We start from the raw sequence: 17,203 nt of genomic DNA on the forward strand, positions 1-17,203 counted from the left end.
GCGAGGAGATCGTGTTGCCGTCTAGAGTAGCGAGAGCGCGGGCAACCCTTTCGCACGGAGGCGATCTTGAAACGAGATCTCCTACGAAAGCCGCGAGATTTACGCCCTTTGCTCGCGGTTTCTCGTTACTTCCTCCGCTGAACCGGCCCTCGGGCTCGGCCCGCGTTCCTTCGCGCTTCCACCGTTGCAGCAACGCGCCCCCTGACCCGGCCGCCGATCTTTCTTCCTCCGTTTCGCCGCGGCCCGGTGAATATTTATGAAACATGTAAATAACGACCGGGATAATTTTCTCGTGAGATCCGAGCCGCTCTTGTTTACAACGCGCAGCCGAGCCGAGCCGAGAGCCGTTCCTTCGGCCGACTTTCCGCAGACGCGAGAACCACCCTCTTGGCTCTCGTTTGTCAGCGTCTCGCGAGCGCCGCTTTGTTCGCGCTTCCTTCCGATCCTCGAGTCGGTCGTCGAGACGCCGAAGAACCGCCTCTTGATTCGCGCTTTTTGCTAGACAAATCGAGCGGAATACGCTCGATCGAATTAGCGCGGGAAAAGAGGAGCCCGAAGGCTGAATGGCCCGGCCAATTAGAGGTTGACCACACCGTTCACGGTTTTCATACTTTCCTTAACGAATCTTAGGGGTCCTCGGATCGAGGTAGCAGCTCGTAGGGCCGTGAAAGATTTCTGGCATTAGTAACCATTGTTCCCTTTAACGAGTCCCGTGGATTCTTGTTACGCGACGGGTTTATCTCTACAATGAACGTAATCGTAGCGGCGTTAGCGGGTTGCGAGAGGTAGAGGATTTGAATAAAACTGCATAAAATAATCTACATTTACATAATTGCAACATTCGAACCGATTATTCTCGAGGGAAGTCTGTTTCGCGACGAGGTTTTCTAGATTTACATGCATTTTACTTAATCAGTGGTTCTAGTATTGTAAACTCAGACCTGTCGCGGTCAGATTCTGAAGGAGACGTTTCTGAAAGCTTCTGCGCAGTTTTGTTACGTGCCCAAAAATGACAGTAGGACAGTTGTTTTCCTTTTTAGAAAAGCAACTGAGGAAAAGCAGTTAGTCGCCATTTCTTTGATCTTTTATTCTCCTTGGTAGAAAATTTGGATGTGCGGAAAATCGAATAATTTTAGGGTGGTTTCTTTAAGATTGATTAAAATATTTAATATTATAATTAGTGCAATATCGGAGTCTACAGAGTTCAAAGGGTTAATTGTGAAATTGTATTTTTTTTGTTAAACCAAAGAAACCAGTTCAACACCCTTACTAACCCTATCACTGTAAGAAGTCGTAGAGTCCAAGCGTGAAACGCAAAGTCGAAACCGGAAGCAACGACTAATCTCATCGCGAACGCGCTCGCGAACAGGATTTGAAATTCTAGCTTACAATTGTTTCCAGTGTCATCGTGCTTCCTCGATTGAATTTCGGATTTTCCCTGTTTTCCTAATTTCGTGATCGTTACGGGAAAAGTTGAAAAGTGAATTCAGAATATAACTAAACTTGGGAAATAATGTTGAGTTACAATTTCGATAGGTGTTTCTTAATACGTTAGAAATAGAGTTTAACCTTTTGTTTCTTAACCTACAGATGTTCCATCGTTCAGTTCGTCTGAAAGAATGTTGCCTACGACTCATTGGAAAATATTCGATATTTCCCAAAGACTTCCGAGAGCAAAGAGTTAACTTCGAAACGATTGCCAGGTAACGCGGTGGTCAAAGGTCTGAATTCAGAATATATGACTAAACTTGGGAAATAATGTTGAGTTACAATTTCGATAGATGTTTCTTAATACGTTAGAAATAGAGTTTAACCTTTTGTTTCTTAACCTACAGATGTTCCATCATTCAGTTCGTCTGAAGAAATGTCGGATACAACTCACTGGAAAATATTCGACATTTCCAGCCAAAGACACCCCGACGGTTTCCCTTTCCTAAGTTCCCGGGCTCCTTTCCCTGATCGCCGGTTAAAGATACTCTCCGCGAGTAGAGCTGAAGAGGGTAGATTTTCGGACAATCTTTCGCGGCGGATTACGAGCGCGCCGAGCGCTCCGGGCTCGGCCGATTAAACCTCTTCCGGAAGCGAGGCCCGTTCGAGCCGCTTACGACGGTTTAAAAAAGGATTACCCGTTCGAGAAGTAACGCGGCGGCCGTATCGCGTAACGCCGGGACGAAGAACGCGCCGTGGGAGGACACGCGCCGAAGCTTTACGGGATACGTCGTTTCCCGGCGATAAGAGGGTTGCCGGGAAAGGAAAAGAACGACCGGCGGCCTCGCTGTTACGCGATGCGCCGTAAATCGCGGAGTCGGCTGTTGCGCGTCAGCTCGAATCCGTATACCCGCGGTTCTTCGTGAAAATAATCACGCAAAACCGATTCCCAGATATGTGGGTATGCTTGCTTTCGCGAGATCTTTCAATCCTAGGGATATGTATATGTGATATGACTTTTTCAGGAGGCACGTGGTGATTGTGGTATGGGAATTTGTGGTAGGAACTCTTAGGTAAAATGGACTTCCCTCTTATAGACAGGTATTCAATGTAATGAAGTAGGAGTAATACTGTAGTGAAGGTAGTAATACTATATAAAACTATATAAAACTATATAAAACTATATAATATATATATAACAACGTATATCACAGTAAATACAAAGAATATCTCATACACGCTGAAACATACCAAGGAGATTGTTGCAAAAGGTTTTTGGGGAACTCACGAGGACCTCTGTTTTTTACTGTCCGCTACAAAATATTGTCTGAACAATAATAGTACAAGTTCAATTAACTGTGACTGTATATACTGTAATCTCATATATAAGACTGACAGAGCGTGAGTGCACTATGTTGCCAAACGTGCTCTATAGCGTTACTCGTACATATTGTAAAATCTTTTTATCTATTTTTATACCTCCTGTTAACCTTTTGCACTCCAAAGGTGCCTCTCAGTCAGATTGGTGCATGAAAATTGCAAAATTGTATTTAACATTAACACGTTAAGCGCCACGAAAATCTTAAGCGTTTTCCCATAGAGTTTGTCTTTTGTAGCAAAGAAAAGTAGGAATACTTATGAATTGTTTGCAACGTTTGCGTTACACTGTTATCAACTTAGTTGCTTTATTAAACATTTTTATTTCACATCGGTCGTCTTGTATGTTAAGATTGTTTTTCAGTCATTCGGAAGCGTCAGTCACCAGTGGCTGACATGGCGCTTAACGTGTTAAATGTTGAGTAATCTGTCGGTACGTGAAATGTGGAAATAAAGTACCATTGTTCCCCTTACTTTGTGAACCGACTCCACGTTGAGTTAGTTTAACACGTTCAATGTCATGGGGGTCACCGATGACCCCCGCCCAAATTCAGTCACTGTGATTCTCTCAATTAAACGATGATTATATGAAAACGTTCCTATATTGTTAATAACGCTACCTAATGCGGGGACATTCAGTTTGATGAACGTGCAATGATAATAATCCAATTCAGTCAAATGATTTAATATCGTATTTTTTCCATTTTGTGTATTTTACTCTATGAAATCGTGCGGCGTTCAACGTGTTAAAAAAATGTCATCTATATCTGATAAAAATAAATTGAATATTTCTAGTGACAAATTTTTGGAGTGCAAAGGGTTAAGAGTGTATTATTTAGAAATAAAAATATATTTAAAAAAACATGCTGAAACACACGACGATGCACCGCAACAAGCAACGAGCCTGTTTCCTGTTCGCGCATCTATCATGAAACTTTGAAAGACTCAAACCCATCGCTCGTATCGATGCCAGCAAGTTTCAGCGTGTCTGTGCGCCACACGAAGACTCGCTCGTCGTTGCTCGTCCGAAGGCGCGGTAGGTCGCGACACCCGCGTTCCTATAGGACGCCGTGGCCACGATTCCCGTCGAATCCTCCGGCGGCACGGAATCACTTTAGCGAAATAGGTGTACGAAATCGCTTCCGCCGGATTACCGGATACCTCTCCAGCCCCCCTCCCCTTCATTCGTCCGCGCTGCACTCTCTTATCCGGCTTCTTCGCAGCCTCCCTTTACCTCCGCAGAAATTCCAGTGAGAAACGAGCGAAGGAAAAGAAAGCGAATAAAAAGACAGAGAAAGAGCGAGAGAGAAAGATCGAGCGCACCCTCCGCTGTGCCTTTTACGCTCATTCAACCCGCAGCAACCCCGCGAACTGCTCGGCAACCAACCGGGCCACTGGTCCGAACGAGATCCCGTGCCTCGGCTTGAGAAAGAGAGAGAAAAAGAGCGGGAGTCTGCAATGAATCTCGAAGTTAACAACTTTTTCGCCGCAGCAAAGGAACTCTCCATCGGCCGGGCCGGTGTACCGGCCATTGGGCGGGGGAGAAAGTCCGAGAACAAGAGATAGGGACCGAGGGTTGGGAGAGGAGGGTTCACGACGAGTCGGCTGCCGTAGAAGTCAGGCGTTCCGCATCGATCCGCGGCGCCGCGATCCGTTTCGTCTCGCGGAGATCGCTCGCGCCCGTTCGAGCTTCGGCTCGCCTCGGTTGAGGCCTTTGGCCCAGGGGCGCGCGCCTTGGTTCCTACATCCGATCGCGCGCGATCCGCGTCCACACACGGCCGACTCGTGTGGGTGGGATAGGCGCGCGATTGTGCGAACCAAGAGGGAGAGAGAGAGAGCGGCGAGCCAAGAGGGACGGGACGGAGACGAGATAGACGACCGGCGAGAGGAGCGCGGGGCGTGTCTGCGGGTGCATTACGCTGATTGCTGGTCGCGGCCCTCTCCGGAGAACAGAGAGGCGAACGAAAAGGTGGAAAGGTGGCGGGCGGATCCTGCCGGCGGGACGAAGACGGAGACGGAGCCCGTGAACCGAGTAGAAAGGGGAGAAAAGGGAATAAGGGCCCTTCCCGTTAAGTAAGTGAACGCCGCCGCGTTCCCCGGATGGTCGCGCGGCCGCGTGGATTTTAATCCTTTAAATGAATGACGTCGGTGACGCTGACTTGCCCTCTGATCCTCTCCTCCCGTCTGCCTCTGCGCCGGAGACACCCGAGTCACCTCGTTCGCCGAACGCCGCGCGCCACCGTTCTGCCGGGACACCCGTTCCTCCCGCCCCACGAGACGTTCCCGAATGTATTACTCGGAAATGGGAATCGTTGCTTACCCCCCCCCCCTCGACTCCCTCTGAACCTTTCTCTTAACCAATTGCGCTGATACCGGATCGCTGGTTCCACGTGCCGCGCGCTCGGAGATCATTGATTAAGTTTCGGAGCGGTAAATACGATTCGATGGGATTTCACCTGCTGGAAGTAACGCGGCTGCTTTTAAACAGCAGTTTGTTACTTTTGCCGAAGATCTTTCGCCGAAGATTCGGCTGTGTTTCGACGAGAGGTTCACGTTTTACCGGGAGTTCCGATGATTCTCCGTTCGTGCCGGAGTGTTTCGCGAGTTTATCCGTCGAGCGAACGGAATCTTCTTATCCCCGGATGAAATGCGGAGCTGAAAAATTCAAAGGGGACGACAGAGGCAGGGGAGACGCGTAAGACGCTAATATCCGTGTAATTGCGTGCGCGTCGGTTCGTCTAGCGACGGAGAACGTCGACGCGCTGGCAACTCATTATTCTTCTTGTCCTGAGGGTGCACAGTCGTGCCGCGGCGCGCGCCCCCTCGCCCTCTCTGCTTTCATCCGCGCTTCGCGCAAATAATCATCGCGAGGATTTCCCATTGTATTATTGTGTCTGCCGCTGAATGATAAACTGTACACGCTCCCGCGGGAACTGTGTCGCGTTCATTACTAATACAGTCGGATGCAATTCGGATGCGCCGACAAAAATCTCGTTCCTCGAGAGTCCGTCGTGTAACCGGGGTCACGCGAGACTCCTAATTGAAATCGACGAGGACCCCGGTTCACGGGAAGAGAACTGTATATCCCGCGATCCACGGCGAACCGTCGGGACGAACGATAATTCGATCGGATTATCGTCGAACATTGATCAGAAACCGGCCGGGAGATTCGAGCGGGGATCCGTTAACCAGATCCAGGGGGCGCGACCGAAAAAACTGGGATTCCCGGTGAAAGGTTGGACCTAACTCAAGAAGGATTTCCCATGGTCGGGCCAGTCGGCCGGGGATTACGCGAGCTCGTTAGCCGGCTAATGGCTTTAAATGACGGACGACCAAATTTTTCCGGGGCCGACCGGCGGGAACGCTCGCTCGCGCGTGGGAGGGTGGAAACTGAGTTCCAGCGACGTGATCCAGTTTCGCGCGGGATAATGTACAAGAAGTATTACAATGGCGGCCCCGATAACCCGTCAGCCCGCCGGCAGGAGGTGAAAACGGCTCTGCGAAACAGGTGGAGGAGAGGAACGACCGAGAGGGGAGTCGGCGAGCAGATTATATGGGCACCGTGAGAGAATCGATCCTTGAATTACGGCCACATTATGACTGCGAAACTTGCTAAGGCCGCACTTTCCTGCCGGCAGCGAATTAATCTACGAGAAAGAAGGGAAGAGCCTCGGAGCCGGGGAAGCCGATGATTCATTTCGGAGGAAGCGCGGCTGCGCTCGGTCCGCCGACGGAAGGCCCGTCGGAGACGGGCGAAGCGCGTTCGCCGATTAAGCGATCGCTCGAAACGCTGACATACGCCGGTCGTTGGCCCGCCGAATCCATTCGAGCCACTCCGGCCTCGATTCGCGCGATTCGATTGCGCCCGATCCTCTCCGCCTGTCGTTGCTTATTTAAGTGTCTCGTTGCCGGTGATCGTTGCAGGAACGTAACGACGACGTTACCCGGCCGATAGAGCGGGACGCTCGTATGAATTTCAACCGGCTCACCGTGCCCGACGGGCGTGCTCGTCTCGATGCATAAAATTCTATTAACTCCCCCGACGATCTATTATTTATTCGTTCGAATAAACACGCGACTCTCTTCCGTTTTATTGCGTATCTTACGGGGGACTTTCGAAACTGAATTCCAGGGTTAACCGACGAAGATTCGGAATCGTGATCCACCTTAGTTCAGCTGGAAGCCTCGCGTCTGGAAGCGAGGCGTCCGATCGACCGATACCTTTTCTCTTCTAATAGAAATAAAGTACCTGCAGCTCGATCACGGCTGGACGCAAACACGAGCGTAAAACCCGCGGACGTGAAGCGGCGGGTCGGGACGGTTCGAAGTTGGTTAACCCTTTCGCGACGGCGCACCTGTACCGTTCCTCGCTACTTCAAGCAACAGCGCGACTGACCATACTTCGCCACTTTTCGCGACGGCGCGAAGAATCTGATTAAGATGTATGATTATTAATTGTAGATTGCAGTTACCATTAGAGTAAAACGTATTTAATCTCAGTGCAAGAAAGTTATAAAGTGTGAAACTTGCAATTTTAGAATGTGAAGGTTAAATCTGAAGATATATATTATTTTTTGAGCACCATTATATTCATTGTTACTGAAAAATTACTAGAATCAAGAATGTATATATAACTTTCTATGAGATACACTTCACATTACTTCTAGAAAATAAATTTTGTTACTTCTGTTAACAGTGTCAACGAATATAGTAATTTATCACTGATGAATTCAAAGCTAATATTCATTACCTCTGTATTACATTGTTCTATAGTGTTTTGTAGAAAATTTTAATTACAGAACATTACTGCAATTGTTCGTCGTCGTTCGCGAAAGCGCAAGTGAACCTTACTTCGCCACCAATGTGTTGATAGCTTTATTTTGAGTTCGCTATTGAAATAAAATAATAATATTAAAAAACCAATCAGTGACTGCCGTGTCTAGACGGCGTCAGCCGCTGTAAAGTAATAAATGACTGCCGTATATACACGGCACCCGTCGCGAAAGGGTTAAAGGGCTAGTCCTAATCGATCGACGAACGACGCGCGTTCGCCAGAACTCACTGGAGCCGAATTGTTTCAGCCGATCGGCATGCACTTGAAGAAGTACGAATGGGTGGGCTCGCCGGACATCGGCGACTGCTCGCTGTGGGTCAGGTCCGCCACCCTGGAGTTCGACGACGGCTTGTGGCAGTGCCAGGTCACAGCCAGTGACTTCACCACGCAGGATGCGTTGACGTCCGAGCCGGGGAGGCTGGTCGTCAGAGGTGAGCGTTATCCCGATCGAACGTCGCGTTTGAAAACTAACCGTCGGCCGGTGTAACTAGAAACGAAGTAAAATTCTATTCGAGTATCCGGATCGACGGCGCGATAAAACCGTACCGATCAATCGCTCCGCGTCGAATTGAAACCGGTTCGTTCCGCGTCGCGCGTGATTCATTTCGTCGTTGCATCGATTAATCGCGCGCGAACCGATCTCGATCCACTACGCGACAATTTCGTCCTCAGACAACGTCCAATTAGGACGCGGCTTGGCCGAAAGAAACGGCCCCGCGACGAGCGACGCGCCGATCGAGCGCGCGCTCGGTGAAAAAGACATCGGTTTCAATTTTGATCCGCGAGCCGAACATCCGCGCGTACAGCTCGTCAGAGAGAAATTGCCGTGATCAACAAAAGCCGCGCTCGTTGCTTTTCGTCGCGTGTTATTCCCATTGTACCGAGATTAATGCCCCGCCGAACCGGCCGCCAATGGACGCGGCAACCAGTGCACGCATCCGCGTGTACGGTCGGTTGTAAAACCGGACGGCGGTACACGGCCGGAGCCGAAAGCGAAAAGCGGCGAAAAATCGGGCACAATCGGAAATAACATTATTCGTTGCAACAACTTTTTCACCCGGCGGAAAAATCTGTTGCGCGGCGCCGATAAAGTTGACCGTTTATCGACGAAACCATTTACTTTTATTCTTCCGCGTCCCAGCTCTGCGTCGCGTCGCGTCGCGTCGCGTCGGGACACCGGGAAAACTGATTTCCACTGCTTTTTTTATCCTTCTCCCCCACCGCCGCGTATAATCGTTCGCGCGCGCTCTCTGTTTTCGCTGCCGGCGTCGAAGCCGCGTCGCGGAACGCATCCGCGCGATCGACTCGTTCGAACGCGGCCGACCGATCACCGCACGACCGAACGAGCCCGCCTGCCGGGATCGTTGAAATTAACCCCCGCTAATTTTCTCGTTCCAGTCAGCCCTCAGCGACCGCAGATAGAGTACGCGGATCGTCTGATTCTGCCCGGCAACAACGTGACAGCTCGAGCAGGTGAGACCGCCACGCTCACTTGCAGAGCGCGGTATGGGAATCCTTCGCCTCTAATTAAATGGTTCGTAATCGTTGCACCGTTGGTTCTCCGTACTACTTAACCGTTTCCGCCGCCGACCCCTCTCTCGCCGTGACCTTTTTCCGCGACCCCCTCGGATCCGCTCGGACGGAACGGGGATCGCTCGATCGACTCCGTCGAACTCCCTCGGCACCGTCGCCGGAACCGATTTCCTCTGGTAACCCAAATTCCGGAGTAACGACGGTCACAATTTATTTCTCTAAAGACACTCCGCTCGGCAGAGATTAAATAATACTAAACCGGAGGAACGACGATCCTCGAAATTATAGAAACGCCGGTACAAAGAGACGGCGGATGGAACAAAAATCGTATTAACGCGTAACAAAGGGCACCGGAGTATCTTGCATCGGTTTGCTTGCTTACTAGGCCATCGGTCTACCGAGCACAGCTGATGGAATTAGTGCGCATGTACCGGCGGTACTGGAATAGATCCATCGACCTCTCTCTCTCCCTTTCCCTCTCTCTCTCTACATCAATCTCCGTTTGTATGTCTTTCCCGTTCTATTGACAGAACGTCGGCCTAACGCAAGCTTTCGAGAGTATCCCTCGACTGCGGATAAGTAAATGTTTCTTACGCGGAACGAGCAGTTGATTAAGGGCGGCGGGGTTCGGTCCAGTGAAGCGGAACCGGGGAAACCTTTAACTTCTTCCGGCCCCGAAGAATATCCGTCTTTTTACCATCAACTCCGCGCTTAGCGAAGCAATAACGTCGTTGGTTTTCGAGGAGAACCGTTTCAATGCGTCTAGATTGCGCGGCCCGCCCGCCCCCGTTCCTCCCGCCGCCTCTCGGCGATCCTCCCCGGCCGCTCGGTGTCCGCGGCGGTAACTCGCCGCTCTTTTTCAGGGATTCATTCGATTAGCTCGCGTCAGTTCCGACTTGATTTCGTTTCACGGACTTCGGACGACTTAATTCCAGCCGCCGTGTCTTTCGCGCCTGCCGGCAGGAAGGACGGGTTTCCCCGATAATCGAACGATTACCGGCTGTAATTACTCGCCGGTTCATGCCGGTCTACCCGAGAATCGAACGAGCGCCGGCCAAATACGAGACCCGCCTCGCCGCGCTGTCTCGAACCCCCAGGTACACGGGAAACGCGGGAAAAGGGATTGAATCCACGTTTTAAATTGAATTCCCTGGCCGCACCGTTGCTCGCCGATTGCCGGCCCCGGGAACCGACGACTTTATGAATCGTAACTGCGGCTTTAACGAACGGCGAAGAGGAACGGGAGAGGAAACCGAGAGAAACAGTGAGAGAGAGAGAGAGAGGGGAAGGAACAGACAGCATCGCCGCGCGCCGGTTTCCAGCTATTATATCGAAAGGATGCCGATATCTCTGACCCCATCGCTGCAGCTCCGCTAATACTAGCGCACCCTGCCCCGGCGAGGGCCGCTCGAATCCCAGTTTCGAAACAATTCAATTCAATTTTTCCGAAGCTCTCGGAGGCATGGAGATTCTGGCTACAGCGAACGGAACTTTTCGTGGAGATGTTCGAGAGTTCGAATAGAAAACACTCTTCTTGCGCGCTGTTCTTCGACGGTAGGTTTACGGAGATTTATGGTAGAATTTAATCTATCGTTTCTAGAATCGATGTTCGTAGAGTTAAATTATTGATATTAGTTTCGAAATAGACAATCGAGACTGAGAATCAATGTGAACCAAGTAATGTTTATCAGATTCATCTTCTGAATATGGATAATTGACGCGTTCCGTGAACCTATCGTCAAGTAGCCTCGAGTTTCTACGATAAACTACGTTAACCCCTTGGCGTACTATTTACTTTCGCTAGTAAGATCGACAATTCGAAAGAAACGTAGCAAAATCGTCCATTCTTTGTCAGGAAATTTCATTTGAAGATAATAAATTGTTTAGCAAGATAGTTGTTTGCTTTGATCCGTGGATGATGAACAGCATTGATTGCTTTTTAACCCTAATCGCACCACATGCTTTTATAACGAATCATAACACGATGCGACTCTCAGTCACTTATGAGAATAAAAAGAATGATTAACATTTTATTGCTTTTGTTTATGGAGCCTAAGTTTTAGGAGCCCAAAAAAACTTTTGGAAGTGCAATATGAAATGATAAATAATTGTGTCATGTATTTTTATAACGAATCATACCACGATGCGACTCTCAGTCAGGGTAGAGAATAAAGATGAGAATAAAAGGCATGATTAAAATGTTATTGTTTGCCTTTTCAAAGGGTTAATAGGAAGTAGGCTTGCCACAGCTGAGAAACAAATCATAGGGCAGAGGGTTAACCGATTCGAGTCTCGCGAAAATCCGTGCGAAATCTCTGGAAGCAGGTCCCAGGGCGACTCCTCGAAATCTCAGTGTTCTAGACGCGATTTTCAAGTGTCGGGGGTGAGAGGCCGCAATCGCGGGTGTGACTGATCGCGTATATTGATTAGGGGGATTAGCCGACTGGGACTTTTCCGCGCGAATTGAGAAGTTCGCCCCGGAGCGACGGTATATATCGATGACGAGGATCGACGCGATTGTCCACGGGAATACTTTAACCTACGCTAAGTATTCTAGGTACTAGAATAGTAAGACGGTACATCAGCTCACTGGCGAAAGTAAATAGTAGGCCAAGGGGTTAAAGACTGCACTTCACTCCGCAGGATGCTCCATACACGTATAAACGTTCGAAACGATTCGAAGTCCTGATAACCCATCACTGCTCACCCCCTTGTTCGCTCGTTCGAGACGCGCCGGGTTAGTTTTCCCTGCGCGAACATCCTCCGTCCGTAATGCAGCTTGTGGATCTTGCCGATGGTAGCGGCGGACGAGAGCTCGCGTCTCTCTCTTCCTCCGGCCCGTCTATCGTTCTGTCCCCGGCTGGCCATGAATAATCATGATCCATTCCGGGCCGGGTATCCAGACGAAGTTAAGGAGCTGCAGGGTTTGCTCTCGCGCCCCCGGGAGGGGGGCGCAGAAATAACAGAAAGCTCGGCGACGGAACGAAACGGCGGGATAACGGTTCGGCCCGGGATGATAAGCTACGCGAGAGAACGTTAATTAATTTATAGGCGAATGGAAAACGAGCGACCTCGGATCGGCCCGGGAAACTTTGACGCTCGGCGAAAGTTCGAGCGGCGGCACGTGCCGGAGCGGCCCGCGAATGCGGAAATATTCGTTTCCGCGCGGATCCGCGCGCCTCCTCTCTCTCGCTCTTCCTCAGCAGCTCGCCGTGTCTCGTCGGAAATCAGCTTAATTGGCGCTGCCTGCTTCCGGATGCGCGTAAACGATCGTCGGTTGAATGCTCCTTGAGCATTTCGTTCAACCGCTTCGAGAATCTGATGAATTTTTCTTATCCCGGACGTGAAAGCGTTCATTTGTTTCCGGTGTTTACTTCGAACTTTGTTTATGCGTTCTCGGTCGGACTGATACGCCGGTTCGCCAGCAACTTTAACCCTTTGCTCCCGAAAGTTTTTCGCTGGAAGTATTCGATGTTCTCCGATGAGATACGGACGATGTTCTTTGGGGCTAATTAACGAGAAAATATTTGTAAATTAAGGAGGAAAGTTATTTTATTTCAATATTCCTCATATTGATGCATCATGCAAAGTTTAATATTGTATGTAAGACTTCATAATTTTGCAAATTAAATCAAGTGATGACTGAGAGTCACCTACCGAGTGCAAAGGGTTAACTAAGTTCTAGACGAATTTAACAATCGATGTTATTCATTACCCACGGATCAAAGCAAACTATTTTGCTATCATTGTATTATCTTCAAATAAAATTTCCACTTGAATGGACAGTTTTGCATTTCTTCCAAATTGTCGATAGTAAAATGCTACACGAGCATAGTGGCGAAAGTAAACAGTACGCTAAGGGGTTAACCCTTTGCACTCCAAAAATGTGATACTAGAAATATTCAATTTATTTTTATGAGATACAGGTAACATTTTTTTAACACGTTGAACGCCGCACGATTTCATAGAGCTAAATACACAAAATGGAAAAAATACGATATTAAATCATTTGACTGAATTGGATTATTATCATTGCACGTTCATCAAACTGAATGTCCCCACATTAGGTAGCGTTATTAACAATATAGGAACGTTTTCATATAATCGTCGTTTAATTGAGAGAATCAACTGAATTTGGGCGGGGGTCACCGGTGACCCCCATGGCATTCAACGTGTTAAACTAACTTAACGAGGAGTCGATTCACAAAATAAGGGGAACAATGGTACTTTATTTCCACATTTCACGTACCGACAGATTACTCAACATTTAACACGTTAAGCGCCATGTCAGCCACTGGTGACTGACGCTTCCGAACGACTAAAAAACAATCGTAACATACAAGACAACCGATGTGAAATGAAAATGTTTAATAAAGCAACTAAGTTGATAATAGTGTAACGCAAACGTTGCAAACAATTCATAAGTACTCCTACTTTTCTTTGCTACAAAAGACAAACTCTATGGGAGAACGCTTAAGATTTTCGTGGCGCTTAACGTGTTAATGTTAAATACAATTTTGATGCACCAACCTGACTGAGAGGCACCTTTGGAGTGCAAAGGGTTAAACAGCGAACTGCTTCCAAAATCCTCAAACGTCCACGGAAAGCGCTGCGGGACGTACCTTACGGATCGTTCGAACGCGCGTCGTTATTTATCGCGATAATTCGTGCTCGGAGCTCGGCGTTATCTGCATGGTAAATAATCGGGAAGTATGTGGATGTCGCGGTGCAATGGAAACGTATCGGCACCGTTACATCGTGTCGGGGCGAAAGTTATGGGGCCGCGGCGAGCTTCCGTACCCGGGGACCTCGGAGCGTCGCTCGAGCTCGGATTAGAAAATCGTGATTCCCTCGCGACTCGTATCCGCGCGAGGCGACGAAATCTCCGCCGCTTTCGAATTGAAGACACTCCGGGATTCTTGAGTGGAGAGGCAAACCCTCGGAACGATTACCCGCTCCAATCTTTGGTCTTTGGTTTCGCGACGAAGGAGCAAGGAAAACAGGAGCACTGAGACGAAGATGAAACGGCGGAGAGCAAAAGAGAGAGAGAGAGAGAGAGAGGGAGAGGGAGGGAAGCAGGGATCGAAGGGTGACGATAGTTTAGACAAGGGGAGCGAGACAAGTCGAAGAAGGTCTAGGCGAGAAGGAGAGGGCGCCGAGGGGTCGCCGGCGTCCGTGGGATTTCACTCCGCGCAGAGTTGTTACAGAACGGCCATTGGAAATGCAAATTTTCGGGGGAAATGCGCGCAGGTACGTGGGCGAGACCGAAGTGAGGAACCCGAGGCCTCAGGTAAACTCGACGGAGATAGATAATCCCCGCACTTGGGCCACCTACAGCGTCTGCGAGATTATGGCGGAGCGGTCGCGTTACGGCCAGCCGATTAGGTGCGTCGCCATTCATCCGGCGTACGCCAACCCGACCATGTCCTCCAGCACGGAAGTGAGGTTCGACGTCAGATGTGAGTACCCATACTTTTATTCGTTACGATCTAATCGCTAGAATATCGGAACGCGTTGTCGATCATGGTATCAACGCGAAGATCTTTAACCAGTTAACTGTGTTGAGGATACACGTCATCTTAAAACTCTTAATGGTGCTAACTTTTTCAACGATGGATTATTCATTCTTTGAGACAAACGTGTAATTCTTCGTTTCGCTTTAGTGTTTCGTTTGGATATACTTCAAGTGCATTTGACCTGCATTTAACGAGTACTCATCATTTGATTTTATTGCGAGATGAGAGATCTTTCAAACTAAATTCCACACTTAATTGGTTAAAACGAGTTAGGAAAACCGTTGGAAACATTCAATATTAACGCGATATTAACCTTTTGCACTCAATTGATTTCATACAGTAAAACTATAAAATTTGATACTTAATACTAAACGTCGTACAACGCATCAATTTGAGAAATATTCAAACAAAACAGCTCTGTCCCTCAATGTGTGATTTCTCGTGGAGTTAGCTCACAAAATATCCTCTCTATCTCGTCAGAAGACGTTAAAATATTTCTAACGGAAAACTTCCGAGTGCAAAGGGTTAATCTTAGTAACGCCTCGAATACAAGTATCTCGTAAAGCTTGATAAACAGATAAAAAATCAATGAACCCTCGAAGCACTCGAAAATCAGTGGCGAATCCACCGATTAGTTAAGAAGTTAAAGCGACCGAAGCGAGTCAGGGCTGTGCAAACAAAAACGTCCAGTTATATTGTTAATTCACGGAAGAACCACACGGCAGACGTAACTCGCCGACGGAGTGTCCACGGCCGATATCGAAAGCAAATGTTTTTCCATCGGTTTGGCATTTTAACGCGGACAGAGTCGGTCCGCTGACCGAGCGAGCAACGGATTAAGATCGGGCGAAATTAATTCCGGGAACTAATTTAACAGACGATATAGATGGTCGGACCGATCGTGCCCGGAGGGTTACAGCGCGGCCGGGATTTAGGTTTATCGTAAAGCGTTCCTTTATTAGAAGTCGGTATTAAACGAGGCCCTTAATAGTAACGCGGCTCACCGGTGGGATTAATGTTTAAGAATAACCATCGGCCCCTCCGTGCAGGCCCGATCCCGTGGCTCGTAACCGTGGATCCTCTCGCTTCGTGCGGCGCGCGCGTTCCTTCAACTTTCCTAACGAGATTCCCGACGCTGGGAACAATTTTTCCCCCGGCCCGGCAGCCGGAGAAGGAGCGGAGAGCCGAAGTAATCCCGAGATATCGGCCGGAGTTCGATCGCATCGAATTTGTTTGAATTGCAACGCGGCAACCTCCGAGGCCGAGAGTGAGATTAAAATCGCGCTGCAGCGATGGGTACGACGGGGGCCGAACGGAAAAAAGGATGCTCCCGTTTAGCGCGCGCCGGAGCGTCCCTTCTTTATTCGAGCGACGCGGCGCCCTCCGATATCGGGGACGCCGCTCGACCGACGCAGCCGGACGTTATTCGACCGTTTCTTGAATCCTTCCGATCGCCCGAGCGACACCGTATTATTCCGGTAATTTATACGTACGCGGAGCGCGCCTTTCTCGGGAAACTGCAGCGAAAGCGGCGAACTTCCGTGAGATATGGTAACGCCGCGCAATGAAGCGCGAGATCGCCGAGGAACTTAGCCGTCATACTTCCGAGATTTCTTCCCTCTTTCGTTGAATCCGCGAAATCCATTTAGACGAGACTCCCTGGAATGCGCCTGCGTTTTAACCTTTAGCGCTCCAGGTTGTTTTGTCATCTGTCAGCAACTGCGACTAATTTTTATAGCATTCAAAGCGAAAATGAGAAATTCTATGCTTCTTCGATCTTTTATTTTCCTTCTCAGTGGGAAATTTGGATGTGTGGAAAATCGAATAATTTTAGGGTGGTTTCTTTAAGATTGATTAAAATATTTAATATTATAACTGGTGCAATAGTGGAACCTACAGAGTTCAAAGGGTTAATTGTGAAATTATATTTTTTTTGTTAAACCAAAGAAAGCAGTTCAACACCCTTACTAACCCTATCACTGTAAGAACTGCACTCAGCAACTGCAACTAATTTTTATAGTGTTCTCAGCGGAAATGAGAAATTCTATAATGTTTCGATCTTTTATTTTTCTTCTCACTGGGAAATTTGGATGTGTGGAAAATCGAATAATTTTAGGGTGGTTTCCTTAAGATTGATTAAAATATTTAATATTATAACTGGTGCAATATTGGAGCCTACCGAGTTCAAAGGGTTAAGCAATTATATTAATTGCTTAGATTGACCTGCTGAAGGTTTTCTATGTTTCGAAGAATCTTCGTCCGCAAGGGGTTGCATCAGTTCCTTTGACAAATTCGAATTTCCGTTGGGAAATGAAATAGGCATCGAAATTAGATTCCAGGTCATGTTTACATCGCGGTATATTCCAGATTTCCCGTTTCTTGCTTGCCAAAAATTTAAGAGTCCCTCATTGTTGATTATTAACATTTAAGCAGTATTTTTTTATTGCCAAACAGAAGACGATGCGACTCGTCCCGATCTACCCCATAAGCTCCTACGTCCAAGCTTTCAGACGCT

General features: G+C 48.5%; 1 protein-coding gene across 1 annotated transcript in view; it reads left to right on the forward strand.

Moving 5' to 3' along the window:
• Window positions 1-17,203, forward strand: part of LOC116433326 (kin of IRRE-like protein 3) — a 196,155-nt gene that overhangs the window by 142,739 nt on the left and 36,213 nt on the right. Inside the window, exons 3-5 of the mRNA XM_076364336.1 lie at window positions 7,887-8,070; window positions 9,038-9,173; window positions 14,423-14,631. Of these exons, the coding sequence (XP_076220451.1) occupies window positions 7,887-8,070; window positions 9,038-9,173; window positions 14,423-14,631 (529 nt within the window). The remainder of the gene's footprint in view (window positions 1-7,886; window positions 8,071-9,037; window positions 9,174-14,422; window positions 14,632-17,203) is intronic.

The sequence above is a fragment of the Nomia melanderi genome, chromosome 2, assembly GCF_051020985.1.
Source record: "Nomia melanderi isolate GNS246 chromosome 2, iyNomMela1, whole genome shotgun sequence".
NCBI classification, from domain to species: domain Eukaryota; kingdom Metazoa; phylum Arthropoda; class Insecta; order Hymenoptera; family Halictidae; genus Nomia; species Nomia melanderi.